The sequence below is a fragment of the Balaenoptera borealis genome (genome assembly GCF_965194805.1).
Source record: "Balaenoptera borealis genome assembly, chromosome: 16".
In the NCBI taxonomy this organism is placed as follows: Eukaryota; Metazoa; Chordata; class Mammalia; order Artiodactyla; family Balaenopteridae; genus Balaenoptera; species Balaenoptera borealis.
The window spans coordinates 22,792,093-22,811,178 of NC_138872.1; the positions used below are offsets into that span (position 1 = coordinate 22,792,093).

Sequence of the window (19,086 nt, forward strand, 5' to 3'; positions counted from 1 at the left end):
CCTGTATTCTGTGTTTTATTGATAGAAAGTTAACAGAGTTAATAATATAACAGGATTAATTGCTTCTTGCCAAATGTCTTTCTTTCTTTTTTTTTTTTTTTAATTTATTTATTTTTGGCTGCGTTGGGTCTTCATTGCTGCGTGTGGGCTTTCTCCGGTTCCGGTGATTAGGGGCTACTCTTCGTTGCAGTGCATGGGCTCCTCATTGCGGTGGCTTCTCTTGCTGTGGAGCACGGGCTCTACGCGCGTGGGCTTCAGTAGTTGCGGCTTGCAGGCTCTACAGTGCAGGCTCAGTAGTTGTGGCGCACAGGCTTAGTTGATCCGCGGCATGTGGGATCTTCCTGGACCAGGGCTCAAACCCATGTCCCCTGCATTGGCAGGCGGATTCTTAACCACTGTGCCACCAGGGAAGTCCTTTTTTTTTTTTTTTTAATTTTTGGCTGCGTTCGGTCTTCACTGCTGCAAGCGGGGGCTACTCTTTGTCATGGTATGCGGGCTTCTCATTGCGGTGGCTTCTCTTGTTGCAGAGCACAGGCTCTAGGTGCGCGGTCTTCAGTAGTTGCAGCACTTGGGCTCAGTAGTTGCAGCACGTGCACCCTAGAGCGCTAGTGCTTCAGTAGTTGCGGTGCATGGGCTCAGTAGTTGCGGCGTGCGGGCTCTAGAGCGCAGGCTCAGTAGTTGTGGCACACGGGCTTAGTTGCTCTGCAGCATGTGGGATCTTCCCAGACCAGGGATCGAACCCGTGTCCCTTGCATTGGCAGGCAGATTCTTAACCACTGTGCCACCAGGGAAGTCCATCTTGCTTTTTAATGCTACATTTTTTTTACTTGTTATTCTTTTGGCTTTGATAAGAACTAAATGCAGTTTATTGTTCCAGCACAATATATACATAAACACTGTCTATCATTTTTCTTAAATCAGATGAAGAAATCTTTCTTAAATTAGGTTTATTGAAGTATAATTTATATACAAGAGTCATCCTTTTTACTGTACAGTTGTATGAGATTTGACAAATGTATACAGTTGTATAACCATCACCACCATGATCAAAACATAGAACAGTCCCCCCAAATTTATGCCCCTTTGTAGTCAATCCCTATGCCATCCCCAGCCTCTGGAAACCACTGATATGTTTTCTGTCCTTAGAATTTTGCCTTTCTAGAATTTCATATAAATGGAAGCATAATAGAGATAATATTGACTCCCCTAATGTTGAAATTCCAAAACAATATGCCAAATGATTATATTTAAAGGCTGTAGACTGGTTTGAAATATGCTGTGTTTACATATCTAGGTTTACACCTGAGAACAGGACTTTGGTCACTAAAAACTAGACTAATTCTTGACTGAAGAAATGTTGGTACTCTGGAATTTTTTTTCTGTTAATTAGGTTCCTTTTGTATTTTTTAGATCTTGTATGCGTAATCCTATGGAAAACATTATGAAAACAGTGAAAGTAATAGGAGAGACTTTCTGCCAACACTATACCCAATCAACAGATGAACAGCCAGGATCTCACATAGGTAAGAAGACAAAACTGAAACTGATAAAGCATTGAAAGTAGATAGATTGTTCCAGGAAAAATAGAAACTCAAGTTTTTTCTTTCCCTGCAATTTTTAATATATCTGATTGTAGCTTATGTAAGTTTTGCTCTTTAGTTCTTAACAGCTACATTTATTTAGCACATGTTTTCCCCTTGTTTCCCCCCGTAGATTTTGCTGTAAACAGACTAAAGCTTGCAGAAATTTTGTATTATAAAATATTAGAGACTGTAATGGTTCAGGAGACACGAAGACTTCATGGAATGGACATGTCAGTAAGTAAATTCACTCTCCCAGCCACTGGCAAGGTCTACAGAACCTAAGCCTGGAAGCAATGTGTTGAGAGCCTCTGTAGTTCATTGTGGGGCTCAGCAGTTAATGGCAAACTTACCCATGATGACATGTTAATTGGCCTTAGTTGTCTTTGGCACACCCAGTGCTAGCCACCTCTAGGCAGAAATGTGAAATTTGTAAAATTTTTCTTTGATGCACCATCATTATCCTTTCCCTTTGGTCGGTTTTTTTGTCCTTCATTCCTAGCTAGCTAATAATGAAGTCCCTCAACTATTAAACCAACTGATAATTAAGATATCTAGCCATACCGCTCAGGGAGTTTTGAGGAATAAAATGTTGATGGCTTTTTTTTTTTTATTGCTTCATTTTCTTTGGACATTTGATCAAGTCTGATCACTCTCTCCAATAGCTATGTAAAGGAATTTTTCTAAGAAGTCAGACTTATCATATGATCTTTGTTTCCTCCTCCTCCTCTCTCTTGTCACTCTTGGAGCCTTCTGGCCTTCAATTCCAGTAAGAAAAGTTGATGTTTGGAGGTGCTGCTTAACTAGTGTAATAAAATTTCTCTGTGTTTGCACCCTGGAAGTTTTCTTCTGTGTTGGTTCCCCATTTTTCCTGTATGCCACGTCTTTCTTTTTCATGATTTACTAATACTTGATAGAGCATATGCTCCCATAGCTTCCGGAGAAAGAAGTAAATTTTCAACTTTTTATTTTGAAATAACTATAGATTTACAGAAAGTTGCAAAAGTAGTACAGAGGGATCCCATATATCCATTTGCCCCCAGTGGTTACATTTTACATAGTATATCAAAACTAGGAAATTGACATTAGAACAATGTATGTGTCTTGCTCTTTACCCTTATATCACATGTATAGATTAGGTAACCACCACCAAAATCAAGATACAGAACTGTTCTGTCGCCACAAAGATCTCCCTCATACTACCCCTTTTTAAGTGACACTCAGTCTCTTTAGCCACTAATTTGTTTTCCATATCTAAACTTTTATAATACACTCTTATGAGTTCTTTTTGTTTATATTTGTTGAGGTTTATTTTATGACCCAGGATATGGTTTTTCTTGGTAAATGTTCTGGGCACTTGAAAAGAATGTGTGCTGTTGTTTGGGTGGAGTGTTCTGTAAATGTCAGTTCTATCTTGTTGGTTAATGGTGTTGAATTCTTCTGTGTCCTTGCTAATTTTTTGTTTAGTTCTATCAGTTATTGAGAGGAGAGAAAGGTATTGAAGTCTCCAAATAAAATTGTGGATTTGTCTCTTTCTCCTTTCAGTTCTATCAGATTTTTTTTTAATTCATATAGTTTGAAGCTCTGCTGTTTGATGCATAGACATTGAGGATTACTGTGTCTTCTTGGTGAATTAATCATTTTATCATGACAGAACATCCCTCTCTGAGTCTGGTAACTGTCTTTGTTCTGAAGTCATCTGACTGATGTTTATACAGGCATACCTAGTTTTATTGTGCTTCACTTTTTTGCGCTTCACAAATAGTGACTTTTTAATAAATTAAAGGTTTGCAGCAACCCTGCATCAAGTCTGTTGGTGCCATATTTCTAACAGCATTTTCTCACTTCATTTCTCTGTGTCACATTTTGCTAATTGTAGCAATATTGCAAACTTTTTCACTACTATTGTATTTGTTATAGTGATCTGTGATTAGTGATCTTTACTATTGCAAAAAGATTACGACCCACTGAAGCCTCAGGTGATGGTCAGCATTTTTTAGTAATAAAGTACTTTTTAATTAAGTTATTTTTTTAGACATAATGCTATTGCACACGTAATAGATTATAATATAGTGTAAGCATAACTTTTATATGCATTGGGAAACCAAAAAATTTTGTGTGACTCACTTTATTGCGATATTTGCTTTATTGCATATTCATTTTATTGCAGTGGTCTGGAACCTGGTATGCCTGTATATCTTTTTCCATTCTTTTACTTTCAATCTACCTGTAACATCCTTTGAAATTAGTTTCTTGTAGGCAGCATATAGTTGAGTCATGTTTTTTTTAATCTACTCTTCAGGCTTTTTGTTTTAATAGGTAAATTTAATTTACCTATTAAGTTAAATTATTGATTTGTTAGGGCATAAGTCTGCCATTTTATACTTTGTTTTCTGTTTTGTTTTTCTGTTTTCTTTTTCCTACCTTCCTGTGGGTCACTTTGAACATTTTTAGACTGTATATCTTTGTATAGATTTTTTCTTTATTGGTTGCTCTAGGTATTACTTATACATACATAATTTCACAATCCAGTGGTATAGACATTTTATCGGCTCAAGTAAAGCGTGGAAACCTTACTTTGCCTTAAGTGTCTTTTTTAAAACTGCATGAATGTCTTTATTTTTTTTTATTTTTTTATTTTTTTATTTTTTGGCCACACCACGCGACATGTGGGATCTTAGTTCCCTGACCAGGGATCGAACCCACACCTCCTGCATTGGAAGCATGGAGTCTTAACCACTGGACTGCCAGGGAAGTCCAGAATGTCTTTATTTTAGACTCACACTTGGTTAATAGTTGTCTGTGTATAATTTTATGATTTAAAAGGCATTGCTCCATTATCTTCTAGATTCCAGTATTGCTAATTAGAAATCCAGTGGCATTCTAATTCTTTGTATTGGTATGTGACATGTTTTTACTTTCTGGAATCTTAGTTATCATTCTTTTATCACTAATGTTCTGAAATTTATAATAGAGTGCCTTAATCGTGGGTCTTTTCATTCATGTGTTGGGCATTCCTACAGAGTTGCTCTTTTAGCCCAGAAATTTACGTCCTGCAGTTCTGGGTCATTTTATTGCATTATTTCTTAGATAATGTATTGCCCACAATTTTATCTTTCTGGAGCTTTTATGATTCAGATAAAGAACCTTCTGGATTAATCCTCTTATTTTCTATTTCTTTGTCTTTTTGTTCTACTTCTAAGGATATTTACTCAATTTTTCACCATCCAATTCTAAAGAATTTTTTATTTTAGCTATATTTTCATTTCTAAGACTTATTCTTTGAGGTTAATTTAGATTTCTTTGAGGTTTTCTTCTGATGCCTGCATTGTCTCTGTTTCCTCTGAGTTTCTTTTCCATTTGTTTTGATCTTTGTTTTTCAGTTGGAGGCTTTCCTCAAATGTTGGATTATTCCTCAAATATTGGATTACAGCTTTGTCTTTCAGTTGGAGGCTTTCCTCAAATGTCTACTTTTTGAATGAGTCACTAAAATGAGACATTAGTAAACCCTTATGTTGACAAAACAGTTTGGCTCAAAGCTCTGTGTGCAAGAGTGAGAATAAAAGTCCAGTAGCCTCAAGTGATCATGTAGTATAGGGACCCTCAACTGTTGGTGTCTTTCAGACTTCTCTGGAATATTTCAGTTTCTTTAGAAAAGTATCTGCCTGGCTGTTGGTGTTACAGAGCAGAGCAAGGAAGGGAAACTTGGTCTCACAATTCAGTCTGCAGACTTTCACCTTAAACCACGGTCTCTTCTATACCTGGTGTTCTCAAGCTCTGATTCTCTCTAGTTCAGTTTCTGTAGAGAATAATTCTCTAGATCCTTGTTGGGATAGACTAGAGACCTATCATCTGACTCCTTAGAGTGGTTGTTGGGTGGGGACCTGAGGACTTCTAACTACCATAAACTTAAAAATCACCCATCCATGTCAGCCCCTGCCTAACCTCTACTTTCCATTCTGCCTGTGCCTTCAGTTGCTGTGTTTTTCCCAAGTTGAGTGGAGCAGATTCATTTGTTTTAAGTGTCTCTCTTCAGGCCCTTATGTTTGACCATCCTACTTTCTGCTGAGTAATTTGTCATCCTTTCATCCAGTTTCAGTTTTCATATATGTTTTGCGGTTACAGTTAACTCCTTGTTCTATCCAAGATATTTTCTATTGCTTATTCTCTTTGTTGATTTGGAATGGTATTTGAAAGAAGGATGGCAACAAACACCATTTATAGAACTGAAAACTTATGTTAAATTTTAAACTCAGTGGCAAAATAGAACTTTATCTTTTTCTTTTTCTTTTTTTTTTTTTTTGCCACGCCACGTGGCATCGGGATCTTAGTTCCCTGACCAGGGATCGAATCCATGCCCCCTGCAGTGGAAGCATGGAGTCTTAACCACTGGACTGCCAGGGAAGTCCCAGGACTTTATCTTAGTAAAATATTTCTTTCTCTGAACTTTTAAAAATCTTAACTGTGATATACTACACCTTTAATTTTTGTGTTTTGATTAATAAACACTGCCCTCATATTGACAAAACAGTTGACATAAAACTGTCATTTAAATAAAGGAGCCCAATTCTTATGCTTTTCTCTTGGCAGGAATATTAATTATTTTATTATTTACTCCAGTTTCAAAGTAGATTGTTGTTTATGCCTCATTTGAATTTAACATCTATCACTGAGCAAGATTGTATCTTATAAGAAAATTATCAGTTTAAGAACTCAGATTTTTATCTCTGGTAATCTAGTATGATATAATGTGCACTTATATAAGTTATGGTTTATAACTTATATAAGATATAAGTTTTTTTCTTGTTTCTATAGTCTTCTTTATATAATGGCAGAGGCTAAAATTGCTGAGAAATTCATTAAACTGTGGTCTTTCTCTTCCCCAAGGTTCTTTTAGAGCAGGATATATTTCATCATTCCTTGATGGCCTGTTGTTTGGAAATTGTGCTCTTTGCCTATAGCTCACCTCGTACTTTTCCCTGGATTATTCAAGTTCTTAATCTGCGACCATTTTATTTTTATAAGGTGAGATGAGAGCAAAGTTCTGTTATGGTGTGCCTCAGGTAAACATTCTGTTTGTCTTAATGCTGAAGAAGTGAGCTGTAGTGATGTCTGGAAAATATTTCCAGAGGTATTGTGAAAGCATTCCTTTTAGGGTGGAATCAAGGACAAAAGGGAGACGAAGAGAGGGAATCAGTAAATTAAGCCAATCACACAGCTTCAGTTTTTCCATCACTGACTTGCAAATGTGGCCAGGAACTAAGTAGTTAAGTTTGAATTTCCATATTATGAATGAAAATCATAATCCTGTTAAATAGATGTATGATGAAGAACAAAAACTCTTTCTCTCAGGAGAAAGAAAAGGTCTAAAATTAATTGTGGTCATGGTCTAGCTAATGAGGCTGTAATAACAGATGGTGCTCCTTCCCCAAATTTGAGCTAATTCGTTGTGGATGAATCTTACTTACTTACCCTTTTGTACCTGCTAGAACCTTTTTCTTACAAAACACAGAGGTCACAGCTGCAGTAACATTTAATGTTACCTGATGTCTGAATTTAAGACTGATGCTATTACTATACTGGTTGGCATAATTTAGTTAATATTTTGTCATCTGTGTTACTTGCAAATTATTGATTATAGAAAAGTTAGTTTGATGAGTTAAATTTTTATACCTAAATATACCTAAAGTTACAGAAATGCAGATCACTGAAAACCCTATCCATTTTAATTGTTGACTGAATGGAATTTAAATTCTTTTTAGTTTTGTAAGGAAAATTGCTTCTCTATATTTACTTTAATGTTTATGTATGTGTTTCCAATTTTCCATTAGGAAATATCTGTAGTTTTATCTGAGGAAAAAGTTTAGTTTTTGCCCTCACCTAATAACAATTCATTTTTATTTGTAACATCCTTTTTTCATTCAAGAAGTTAAATGCCGTTGTTTTTTAACCACATAAATAATATATACTCCTTGAAGAAAAACAGAAAATACACACAAATGTAGATATTAAAGTCATACATTATAATCCTAATTACAAATAATAATCACGATTAATATTTTTATATATATGCTTACAGACTTTGCTCTAGATTTTTACTCTTATTAAAATGGAACTATAGTGTATATAAGCAAAGTTCCTTTTAAATATGTTATTCATTCTTTCTTTTGAGCTGTTGGGAGGAATAGTCTGAGAAGGGGCAGTGAATTCAAAATAGCACTGGACTGGGAACCCAAGACCTGACTTCTACCACTATTGGGCTGTTGACCACTTTCACCTATCATTGCCTCTGTTTTCCGTGTATAAAATAAAACATGAAAACCAGAAATGTATGTGAAAGTATTTTGAAGATCTTAAAAACTTCTTTATAAATTAAAAATATATTAATAAGCCATAGAATTATGGTTCAAAGGTATTCTTGGTTCTGTGTCATTAATAACAGCAGAGCTAGCCATACATGTAAGCCTAGTCTAGAACTGACTACTTGAGACCACATGACTTTCTCAGTTTTCTCTTCTCCAGGTCATTGAGGTGGTGATCCGCTCAGAGGAGGGGCTCTCCAGGGACATGGTGAAACACCTGAACAGCATTGAAGAACAGATTTTGGAGAGTTTAGCATGGAGTCATGATTCTGCGCTGTGGGAGGCTCTCCAGGCTTCTGCAAACAGAGTTCCTACCTGTGAAGAAGTGAGTTAGGGCAAGGCTAATAATCCCATCATTTTATGAAAGCAGCTTTATTGAGACGTGATTCCCATACCATACAATTCACCCATAAGTATACGATTCAGTGGTTTTTAGTATATTCATAGGTACGTGCAGTCATCACCACAGTCACTTTTGGAACACACCACCTCAACAAGAAACTTTACGTATCACTTCCCTAACCTCCATCTTCTTGACCTAGCCCCTAAGCAACCAAGTAACCTACTTTCCATCTCTATTGATTTCCCTATTCTGGACATTTCATGTAAATGGAATCATACAATATGTGGTCCTTTTTAACTGACTTTTTTTTTTTTTTTTAAACATCTTTATTGGAGTATAATTGCTTTACAATGGTGTGTTAGTTTCTACTTTATAACAAAGTGAATCAGCTATACATATATCCCCATATCTCCTCCCTCTTGTGTCTCCCTCCCACCCTCCTTATCCCACCCCTCTAGGTGGTCACAAAGCACTGAGCTGATCTCCCTGTGTTATGCGGCTGCTTCCCACTAGCTATCTATTTTACATTTGGTAGTGTATATATGTCCATGCCACTCTCTCACTTCGTCCCAGCTTACCCTTCCCCCTCCCCGTGTCCTCAAGTCCATTCTCTACATCTGCGTCTTTATTCCTGTCCTGCCTCAAGGTTCTTCAGAACCTTTTTTTTTTTTTAGATTCCATATATACGTGTTAGCATATGGTATTTTGTTTTTCTCTTTCTGACTTAGTTCACTCTGTGTGACAGACTCTAGGTCCATCCGCCTCACTGCAAATAACTCAATTTCATTTCCTTTTATGGCTGAGTATAACTGACTTCTTTTATTAGCATAATGATTTTAGGTTCATCCATGTTGTTGTATGTATCAGCACTTCATTCCTTTTTACGGCTTACTAATATCCCATTGTATGGATATACCAGTTTGTTTATTCATTTATCAATGGATAAACTTGGGTTGTTTCCACCTTTTGACTATTATGAATAATGCTGCTATGAACATTCATGAACAAGTTTTTGTGTGGACATATGTTTTCATTTTTCTTGAGTATATGGCTAGCAGTGGAATTGCTGGGCCATATAGTAACTCTCTTTAAGCTTTTGAGGAACTGTCAGACTGTTTTCCAAAGTGGCTGCACCATTTAACGTTCCCACCATCAGTGTATAAAGATTCTAATATCTCCACATCCTCTCCAGTGCTTATTATCTGTCTTCCTGATTCTAGCCATCCTAGTAGGCATGAAGTATTATCTCACTGTGGGTTTTTTTTTGCATTTCCCTGATGGCTAATGATGTTCAACATCATTTCATGTGCTTATTGGCCATTTCTTTATCATCTTTGGAGAAATGTCTATTCAGATCCTTTGCCCATTTTTTATTTGGGTTGTCTTTTTATTATTGAGTTATAGGTTTCTTTATATATTTTAGATACACTCCTTTATCTGATATATGATTGGTAAAACTTTTCTCCCATTCCATGGGTTGTCTTTTTACTTTCCTGATGATGACCTTTGAAACACAAAAGTTTTAAATTTTGATGATATCCAGTTTATCTATTCTTTTGTTGCTTGTGCTTTCAGTATCAGATCTAAGAAACCATTAATCCCATCATTTTTAATTTTTTAAATATCCATATAAAGAATTAAACACTTTTAATTAGTAGTGTTTACAATAAAAAGATCAAAAGCTTCTGCCTAATGCACACAAATTGCACATTTAACAGTTTAGTATCATGAGAAATTGAGTTTTTTCCCTTCACCTCTGTGTTATTCTTTTTTAACTCTTGTCTATACATCCTTCTTTGCTTTTCTGTGTCTCCTTATACTTCATTAATCTTCTTGAGTTTTCCCCTAATCTCAAACAACTGAAAGAACTATTTAAGACTAGGAAGAACTGAAAAGATGATTTCTTAAAGCCTCTCTTCCATGCTTCTTTGGTCTTTTGCAGCAGACTGTGATTAATTGGGCAATCTTCAGTATTCATCAATATTTCCATTATGGAATTCATTGGGAATGGAAAAAAAAGCTATGAACTTAAAAGAGAAGGATTTGGGTTGAAGCCCTCGCTCTAATATTTAGTAGTAGTGTGTCCTTGGGCAGATTTCACATTTTTGAGCCTCAATTTTCTCATCCATAAGTGAAGAATAGCAGTGCCTACCTCATAGGTTTACTTCTAGTGGTCAGTAAACTTTACTAGATATATTATAAGATTAAGTGAGATGAACTCTTTACATATCTTTAACAACGTTAACTATTGAGCACTTTATGCAAGTTGGTATATTTTGTGAAGGACAGGGAAATAAAACAGTAAAAAGTTAAGACTTCCTCATTTTTTCTGTTATGTTTTGATCAGTGGGTTTATCTGTGTGTAAAGCAGAGGGTTTTTGTTTTCTACAGGTTATATTCCCAAATAATTTTGAAACAGGAAATGGGGGAAATGTACAGGGACATCTTCCCATGATGCCAATGTCTCCTCTAATGCATCCAAGGGTCAAAGAAGTTCGGACTGACAGTGGGAGTCTTCGAAAGGGTAGGTTCAATATTGGTAAAACAATGAAAAAATAACAAAGATCTTTTTTTAGAGAAAATTTCAAGTCTTGCCTAACATATTATTAAGAAATACAATTTTTTTATCAAGATTTGAAAGGGGATGAATGTTTATGCCAACACCCCGTGTGGCTCATTGTATACTTTTTATATTAAAGTAATAAGATGTCCACTCTGATTTTGAATCTAATCTATTTTTTAAATTGCAATGTCTATTATTGTGGAAATAGTATTTTGGCTTTTTCATAAATATACACAGCTTTTCCTCAATGCTAATGGAAAACTATTTAAGCTAAATACCTACTTTTCCAAATGTGACAAAAGTTATATTCTTTATCTCTATGTCTTTAAAGAAAAAGAAACGTTTAAAGCAGAACAAAGAACTCTATGGGATACTTAAATTCATCTAATAAATTACTTATCTATACTCTCTCAAAATAGTTCATTTGAGCCTTACTAATAGGAAGATTTTAGTGCATTATTCTTTATTTTCTCATGTGATGTAGCAAACTGATGTGTGCATCTTCTGGATTATTTAACTCTTGGATTTTTAAAAATCACTTAAAATCTTCTGATGACAATATCCCTGAATAAACCTCAGATGTACAAGTATTCAGGTTACATAGTAAGGTAGCTCAAGACCCACTTTTGGACTGTAATTGTGTGTGTGTGTCTTGCTTTACATGTAGTATAAGGTCATAAAAATGTGCACGCTGTGCATGCAAAACAATCTTCATTAAGCAAGGGGAATAATTAGGATTGTTTTATGACCTTTAAAAATCTTGTCAAACCTAAAAACTCTCTTACTGTCAATTATTAATATTTAAACAAATTTAAAAATAGTAAAAATATTTACTTAGTACACTACAATTTAAAACATTGGAAACATTGAGAATGAAAATGTTTTGTTTTTAAAAAAGTCATAAAGAATCGTTTACATGGTGCTTGCCACTTTCTTATATAACTTACAATACTGAGTGAGCTTCTTTCCTGTGCCTTGGTGAACTATCATGTTTCTTTCTAAGTTTGGACCAGATCTTAACATTTTATCCTTTGTGCTTTCAGTGTTGTGAAATATTTCTGAGAGTTCCTTTAAAGTGAAGTTTTTTGCCATCATAACTTCCTGTTGGATGTCTTCATCCTATTCATCTTAACAACTTTTCGCATTTATATCAATAAGTCTCATCTTCACACAGTTCTTCTGGCTGTATATCTAATCTCTTGAATAGCAGCAGTGTCAACATTCCTAGGGTCAGCTATTTCTTCTATAACTTCAGTAACAATTTTAATTTCACTTTCAGCATTATCACTTTTCATTTCTTTGTTGGACTTTCACTTTTATGGGGGGGCCATTCCCTCTTTCATTTGTCTATTTTCATTTGTCTATTTTGTAAAATGCGGGTTTATCACTGGGAAATAAGGAGACAACATAACCATATGCTTTGCTGCCTGCATGAATTGAACCAGCAAATTTGCCCTGACCAATCACCAACAGACTTTGAAAGAAGTAACAGGATTGGTCACTGATCATGATGCACATCTATTTTTCACACAATGATTTATGTAAATCCTCATGGGAAAAGTTTGTAGTTTATGCAATTACTCACAGTTAATATACCATGGCAACTGAAATCTGAACCTTTTTGTTAAGGCTGTCGTTAATTTATGCTATGGTAACTGAAACTCATGCATACTTTAACTGTACAAAGCATGAACTCTGTGCGTATGCGTGTGTGTGTATCTGACTATAATGTGTATGTGTATATAATATATATTATATATATAATATATGTTATATGTGTGTGTGTGTGTGTGTGTGTGTGTGTGTGTGTGTGTGTGTGTGTGTGTGTGTGTGTTTGCAGCCTAGCTAGATATCTCAGAACTAAGATCATGAAGAAATGGTCACTAAAATGTAATTCTGTCCTGGTGGTGGAATTTTGAGTGTTACCTTTTTCATTACAGTTTTTTGGTATCATTTGAGTTTTTTCAGTGAGCTTTTAAAAATTGAGATATAATTCACATCCCATAAAATTCACCCTTTTAAAATATACAATTCAGTATATTCACAAGACTATACAACTATCACCATTATCTAATTCCAGAACATTTTTATCACCCCCCGAAAAAAACCTGTATCCAATAGTAATCACTCTCTATTTCCTCCTCTACCAAGACCCTGGAACTACTAATCTATTCTTTGTCTCTATGGATCTTCCTGTTCTGGACATTTCATATAAATGGAATTATATAATATGTGACCTTTGTGATTGGCTTCTTTTACTTATCATGTTTTCAAGGTATATATATGTTGTCGCATGTGTCAACACTTCATTACGCTGAATAATTTTTCATTGTATGGATATACTGTATATTGTTTGTTCATTCGTTTGTTAATGGACATTTGGATTATTTCCACTTGTTGTCTTTTATGAATAACGCTGCTGTGAACATTCAGGTGATATATTATTTTTATAATTAGAAGAAAAAGGTATTTTCTTATAGGGGTTCAGGCAAGAGAATCAAATAATGGAAAATCCTTAGAAAACAATAATATTGAGCCTTGACTCTGGGAGAAAAAAGACAATTTATTAACTTATATATTTGTTAAATTTTTATTGTCTACTGCAGCTTTTCCAGTACTGTGCTAGGCAGAGAATCATTTCAAGGGTCTTGCAGCTAAGTTCATGGCTATAACATGAGTTTTCCCTTGAAATGTCAGCTCTGAACATTCCAAGTCAGATTCAAGGGCTGCATTGGTTTTCTTAGATATAAGGTATCCAGGTAGACTTCTGTTAAGGGGTAATGGGAGCTACAATAGAACTTTCCACTTTTTTTACTAAGACTGGAAGTCAGAGCTGCTTTTTTAACCTCCAGAATTATGGAGAGATTTTTATTAAACCATGACTATTCCCCACTTATCTCAGTAATACAGAGAGCTGTCAAATTATTGCCAGAGGTAATTTTTATACCTTTTAAACATGTTTTGAAAATAGATGACATGGCTATCTAATTATCTAGTAATTGTAAAAATAATTAGTGAAATGTTTTTACTTTAAAAACATGTTATATACCTGTAAAGAAACAGTGGGTTGAGGGAAGTAGGGGGAAAATGGTGAGAAAAGATGTAGGATTGGCTAGGAGAGGCTTTGCACCTAGTGGAGATGGAAAGGAGAGCAGTTTCTGCAGAAGGATAGCACTGGAAAAGAGGTTTAATCCATACCTTACTTTCTTTTTGATCAACACACTAATGCCTCAGATTAAGGCAAGTTAAGCAGAGTCATAACACTTCTACTCATCTTTATCTTCTAGTGGACTTATAAAAGATGATTCTGCCTCTACTAAATCAGAAAGTCACAGCTACTGCCTTAAACTGTTTGAAGTGTGGGTATGTGGCGAAGGCAAAATTGTGAACCAAATCACTGATTTTTCCTTCTAATCAGGAGTTATTTACTAGATAAGATTGGGAGACAGAAGCTAGTTGGACTACTTTTGAAATTTAGCAGTCACCACATTCTACCTCTCACCTTTTACTTTACCCTTAATATTTTGCTTCTTTAATATAGGCAGAGGTTCAAGAAACCAGGAAGATGAGCTCTCATAATTTTATTTTAAGATTTACTTCATTCTCCTCTCTCCCACTAGACTCGATTATTCCATGAGGACAGAGGCCATGTTATTAGCATAGTAACTCAATCTCTATTTGTTGAATGAGTGAGTAAAGCTGACTTATTATTTTGGAATACATGTCAAACTGTTATAAATTTTTCTCTTTATTAGATACGCAACCATTGTCTCCAATTTCTGTCCATGAACGCTACAGTTCTCCTACCGCTGGGAGTGCTAAGAGAAGACTTTTTGGGGAAGACCCCCCAAAGGAAATGCTTATGGACAGGATCATAACAGAAGGAACAAAATTGAAAATTGCTCCTTCTTCAAGCATTACTGCTGAAAATATATCAATTTCACCTGGGCAAAGTCTTCTAACAATGGCCACAGCCATAGTAACAGGGACAACAGGACATAAAGTTACAATCCCATTGCATGGTAACATTTTGATGCATTTATTTTATATTTTTTCTGAGTTGGATGAAAATTTAAGAAATGTCTTATTGGATTGATCACATGGTCTTATTATTCCAGTATTTTTTCTTGAACCTGTATACTTTTTTTTTTCTTTGGCTGCGTTTGGTCTTCGTTGCTGTGCACGGGCTTTCTCTAGTTACAGGGAGCAGGGGCTACTCTTCATTGCAGTGCACGGGCTTCTCATTGCGGTGGCTTCTCCTGTTGCGGAACATGGGCTCTAGGCATGCGGGCTTCAGTAGTTGCAGCACACGGGCTTCAGTAGTTGCGGCGTGAGGGCTCGGTAGTTGCGGCTCGTGGGCTCGAGGGCACGTGGGCTTCAGTAGTTGTGGCTTGCGGGCTCTAGAGTGAAGGCTCAGTAGTTGTGGCGCACAGGCTTAGTTGCTCCGTGGCATGTGGGATTTTCCCAGACCAGGGATCGAACCTGTGTCTCCTGCATTGGCAGGCAGATTCTTAACCACTTCGCCACCAGGGAAGTCCCTGAACCCATACTTTTTTTTCTCTAAGAGCAGTTTTAGGTTCATGGCAAAATTGAGCCTTCCTTGCCATCGACATCCTGCACCAGAGAGACACATGTGTTACAATTGATGAACTTTCATGGACACATCATTATCACCCCAAGTCCATAGTTTGCATTAGGGTTCACTCTTTGGTGTTGTACATTCTATGAATTTTGACAAATGTCTAATGACACATATCTACCATTATACTATTATACAGAATAGTTTCACTGCCCTAAAGATCCTCTGTGCTCCACCCTTTTGTTTTGTTTTGAACCTATAGAGGCATTCCTAGTATTATTGCACTTTGCTTTGTTGCACTTTACAGATACTATTTTTTTTTTTACAAATTGAAGGTTTCTGGCAACCCTGTGTTGTCAAATGATGATTAGCATTTTTTAGCAACAAAGTATTTTTTAATTGCGGTATGTACATTGTTTTTTAGACATAATGCTATTGCACACTTAATAGATTGCAATATAGCATAAACATAATTTTTATGTGCACTAGGAAACCAAAAAATTCATGTGACTCACTTTATTATGATACTCAATTTATTGTAGTGGTCTGGAACCAAACTCGCAATGTCTCTGAGGGATGCCTGCACTGTTTTTTGAATTTTCACATTCTATAAATTTACAACCCTCTTTGTTAGGACTTATTTTATTTTCTTATCTGAGTTTTACAAATAAGTGCATTGAGCAAGAATTTTGTTTATTGATTAAAAACATCTCCTTTAGAGCTCAAAAGAAAATAATTTTATTGTTTCAGAGCAGAAATAGAAAATAAGAGTATCATAACCTAGAATTACTATTTTTGTGGCTTTCTTCTAACATATTCCTATGCATAGATAGATAGATAAATAGATAGATAGATAGATAGTAAAGAAAGGAAGGGAGGGAGAGAGGGAGGAAGGAAGCAAGGAAGGAAGAACTGACAACTTTTCTGGGGCACATTTCTAAAACTAAGAACTCTTGCTTGTACATTCAGGTATTGCAAATGATGCTGGAGAGATCACACTGATACCAATTTCCATGAATACAACTCAGGAGTCCAAAGTCGAGAGTCCTGTATCACTTACGGCTCAGTCATTAATTGGTGCTTCTCCAAAACAGACCCATTTGACTAAAGCACAAGAGGTACATTCAGTTGGAATAAGCAAACCAAAGAGAACTGGGTCCTTAGCACTGTTTTATAGAAAGGTACGTGTTTTTATAGCATCTAAAAAGGTCTCCTTTAATCAATGCAAGAAAGATTGAGTAACAGAGGGCAGCTTTAGCCTTCTTTTTTTGTGTGTGGTAAAATATACATGAAATTTACTATTTTAACCATTTTTAAGTGTACAGCTAAATGTCATTAGTACATTCACGTTGTTGTGCAGCTTCCACCACCATCCATCTCCAGACTTTTTCATCTTCCTAAACTGAAACTCTGTACCCATTAAATAGTAACTGCTCATTTCTTCCCCCCACCCCCAGCCCCTGGTAGCCATTATTCTACTTTCTGTCTCTATGAATTTGACTACTCTAGGTACCTCATATAAGTGGAATTATATAACGTTTGTCCTTTTTTGACAGGCTTATTTCACTTAGCATAATGTTTTCAAGGTTCTTCAATATTGTAGCATGGTCATAATTTCCTTCCTTTTTAAGGCTGACTAATATTCCATCGTATGTATATACCATATTTTGTTTATCCATTCATCTATAGATGGACATTTGGGTTGTTTCTACCTTTTGGTTATTGTGAGTGAATAGTGTTGCTATGAACATTGGTGTACAGGTATCCAAGTCTGCTTTCAATTCTTTTGGGTATATACAGAAGTGGAATAGTAATTTTAAATTTAATTTTTGAGAAAATGCTATACAGTTTCCCACAGTGGCTGCACCATTTATATTCCTGCCAGCAACATACAAGGGTTTTTCACAATATTGTGAAATACGAGTGTTTTTCTCTTTCTGACTTACTTCACTCTTTATGACAGTCTCTAGATCCATCCACCTCACTACAAATAACTCAATTTCATTTCTTTTTATGGCTGCGTAACATTCCGTTGTATATATGTGCTACATCTTCTTTATCCGTTCATCTGTCAATGGACACTTAGGTTGCTTCCATGTCCTGGTGTTGTAAGTAGAACTGCAGTGAATATTGTGGTACGTGACTCTTTTTGAATTATGGTTTTCTCGGTATATGCCCAATAGTGGGATCGCTGGGTCATATGGTACTTCTATTTTTACTTTTTTAAGGAACCACCATACTGTTCTCCATAGTGGTTGTATCAATTTACATTCCCACCAGCAGTGCAAGAGGGTTCCCTTTTCTCCACACCCTCTCCAGCATTTATTGTTTGTAGATATTTTGATGATGGCCGTTCTGAAGGGTGTGAGGTGATAACCTCATTGTAGTTTTGATTTGCATTTCTCTAATGATTAGTGATTTTGAGCATCCTTTCATGTGTTTGTTGACAATCTGTATATCTTCTTTGGAGAAATGTCTATTTAGGTCTTCTGCCTATTTTTGGATTGGGTTGTTTGTTTTCTTGATATTGAGCTGCATGAGCTGCTTGTATATTTTGGAGATTAATCCTTTGTCAGTTGCTTCATTTGCAAATATTTTCTCCTGTTCTGAGGGTTGTCTTTTCGTCTTGTTTATGGTTTCCTTTGCTGTGCAAAAGCATTTAAGTTTCATTAGGTCCCATTTGTTTATTTTTGTTTTTATTTCCATTCCTCTAGGAGGTGGGTCAAAAAGGATCTTGCTGTGATGTATGTCATGGAGTGTTCTGCCTATGTTTTCCTCTAAGAGTTTTATAGTGTCTGGCCTTAAGTTTAGGTCTTTAATCCATCTTGAGTTTATTTTTGTGTATGGTGTTTGGGAGTGTTCTAATTTCATTCCTTTACATGTAGCTGTCCAGTTTTCCCAGCACCACTTATTGAAGAGGTTGTCTTTTCTCCATTGTATATTCGTGCCTCCTTTATTAAAGATAAGGTGACCATACGTGCGTGGGTTTATCTCTGGGCTTTCTATCCTGTTCCATTCATCTATATTTCTGTTTTTGTGCCAGTACCATATTGTCTTGATTACTGTAGCTTCTTAGTATAGTCTGAAGTCAAGGAGCCTGATTCCTCCAGCTCTGTTTTTCTTTCTCAAGATTGCTTTGGCTATTTGGGGTCTTTTGTGTTTCCATGCAAATTGTGAAATTTTTTGTTCTAGTTCTGTGAAAAATGCCAGTGGTAGTTTGATAGGGATTGCTCTGAATCTCTAGATTGCTTTGGGTAGTATAGTCATTTTCACAGTGTTGATTCTTCCAGTCCAAGAACATGGTATGTTTCTTCATCCGTTTGTATCCTCTTTGATTTCTTTCATCAGTGTCTTATAGTTTTCTGCATACAGGTCTTATGTCTCCTTAGGTAGGTTTATTCCTAGGTATTTTATTCTTTTTGTTGCAGTGGTAAATGGGAGTGTTTCCTTAATTTCTCTTTCAGATTTTTCATCATTAGTGTATAAGAATGCAAGAGATTTCTGTGCATTAATTTTATATCCTGCTGCTTTACCAAATTCATTGATTAGCTCTAGTAGTTTTTTGGTAGCATCTTTAGGATTCACTATGTATAGTATCATGTCATCTGCAAACAGTGACTGTTTTACTTCTTTTTTTCCAAGCTGGATTCCTTTTATTT

At 35.7% G+C, this 19,086-nt stretch overlaps 1 protein-coding gene across 3 annotated transcripts in view; it reads left to right on the top strand.

Moving 5' to 3' along the window:
- The window catches only part of RBL1 (RB transcriptional corepressor like 1), an 80,985-nt gene that overhangs the window by 26,664 nt on the left and 35,235 nt on the right, over positions 1-19,086 (top strand). For 2 of the 3 annotated variants that reach the window (XM_082361928.1, XM_082361930.1), the window contains 7 exons: positions 1,411-1,523; positions 1,714-1,817; positions 6,468-6,605; positions 8,088-8,267; positions 10,677-10,809; positions 14,604-14,870; positions 16,397-16,608. In XM_082361928.1, the coding sequence (XP_082218054.1) occupies positions 1,411-1,523; positions 1,714-1,817; positions 6,468-6,605; positions 8,088-8,267; positions 10,677-10,809; positions 14,604-14,870; positions 16,397-16,608 (1,147 nt within the window). The remainder of the gene's footprint in view (positions 1-1,410; positions 1,524-1,713; positions 1,818-6,467; positions 6,606-8,087; positions 8,268-10,676; positions 10,810-14,603; positions 14,871-16,396; positions 16,609-19,086) is intronic. The other variant, XM_082361929.1, reaches the window with a different exon arrangement.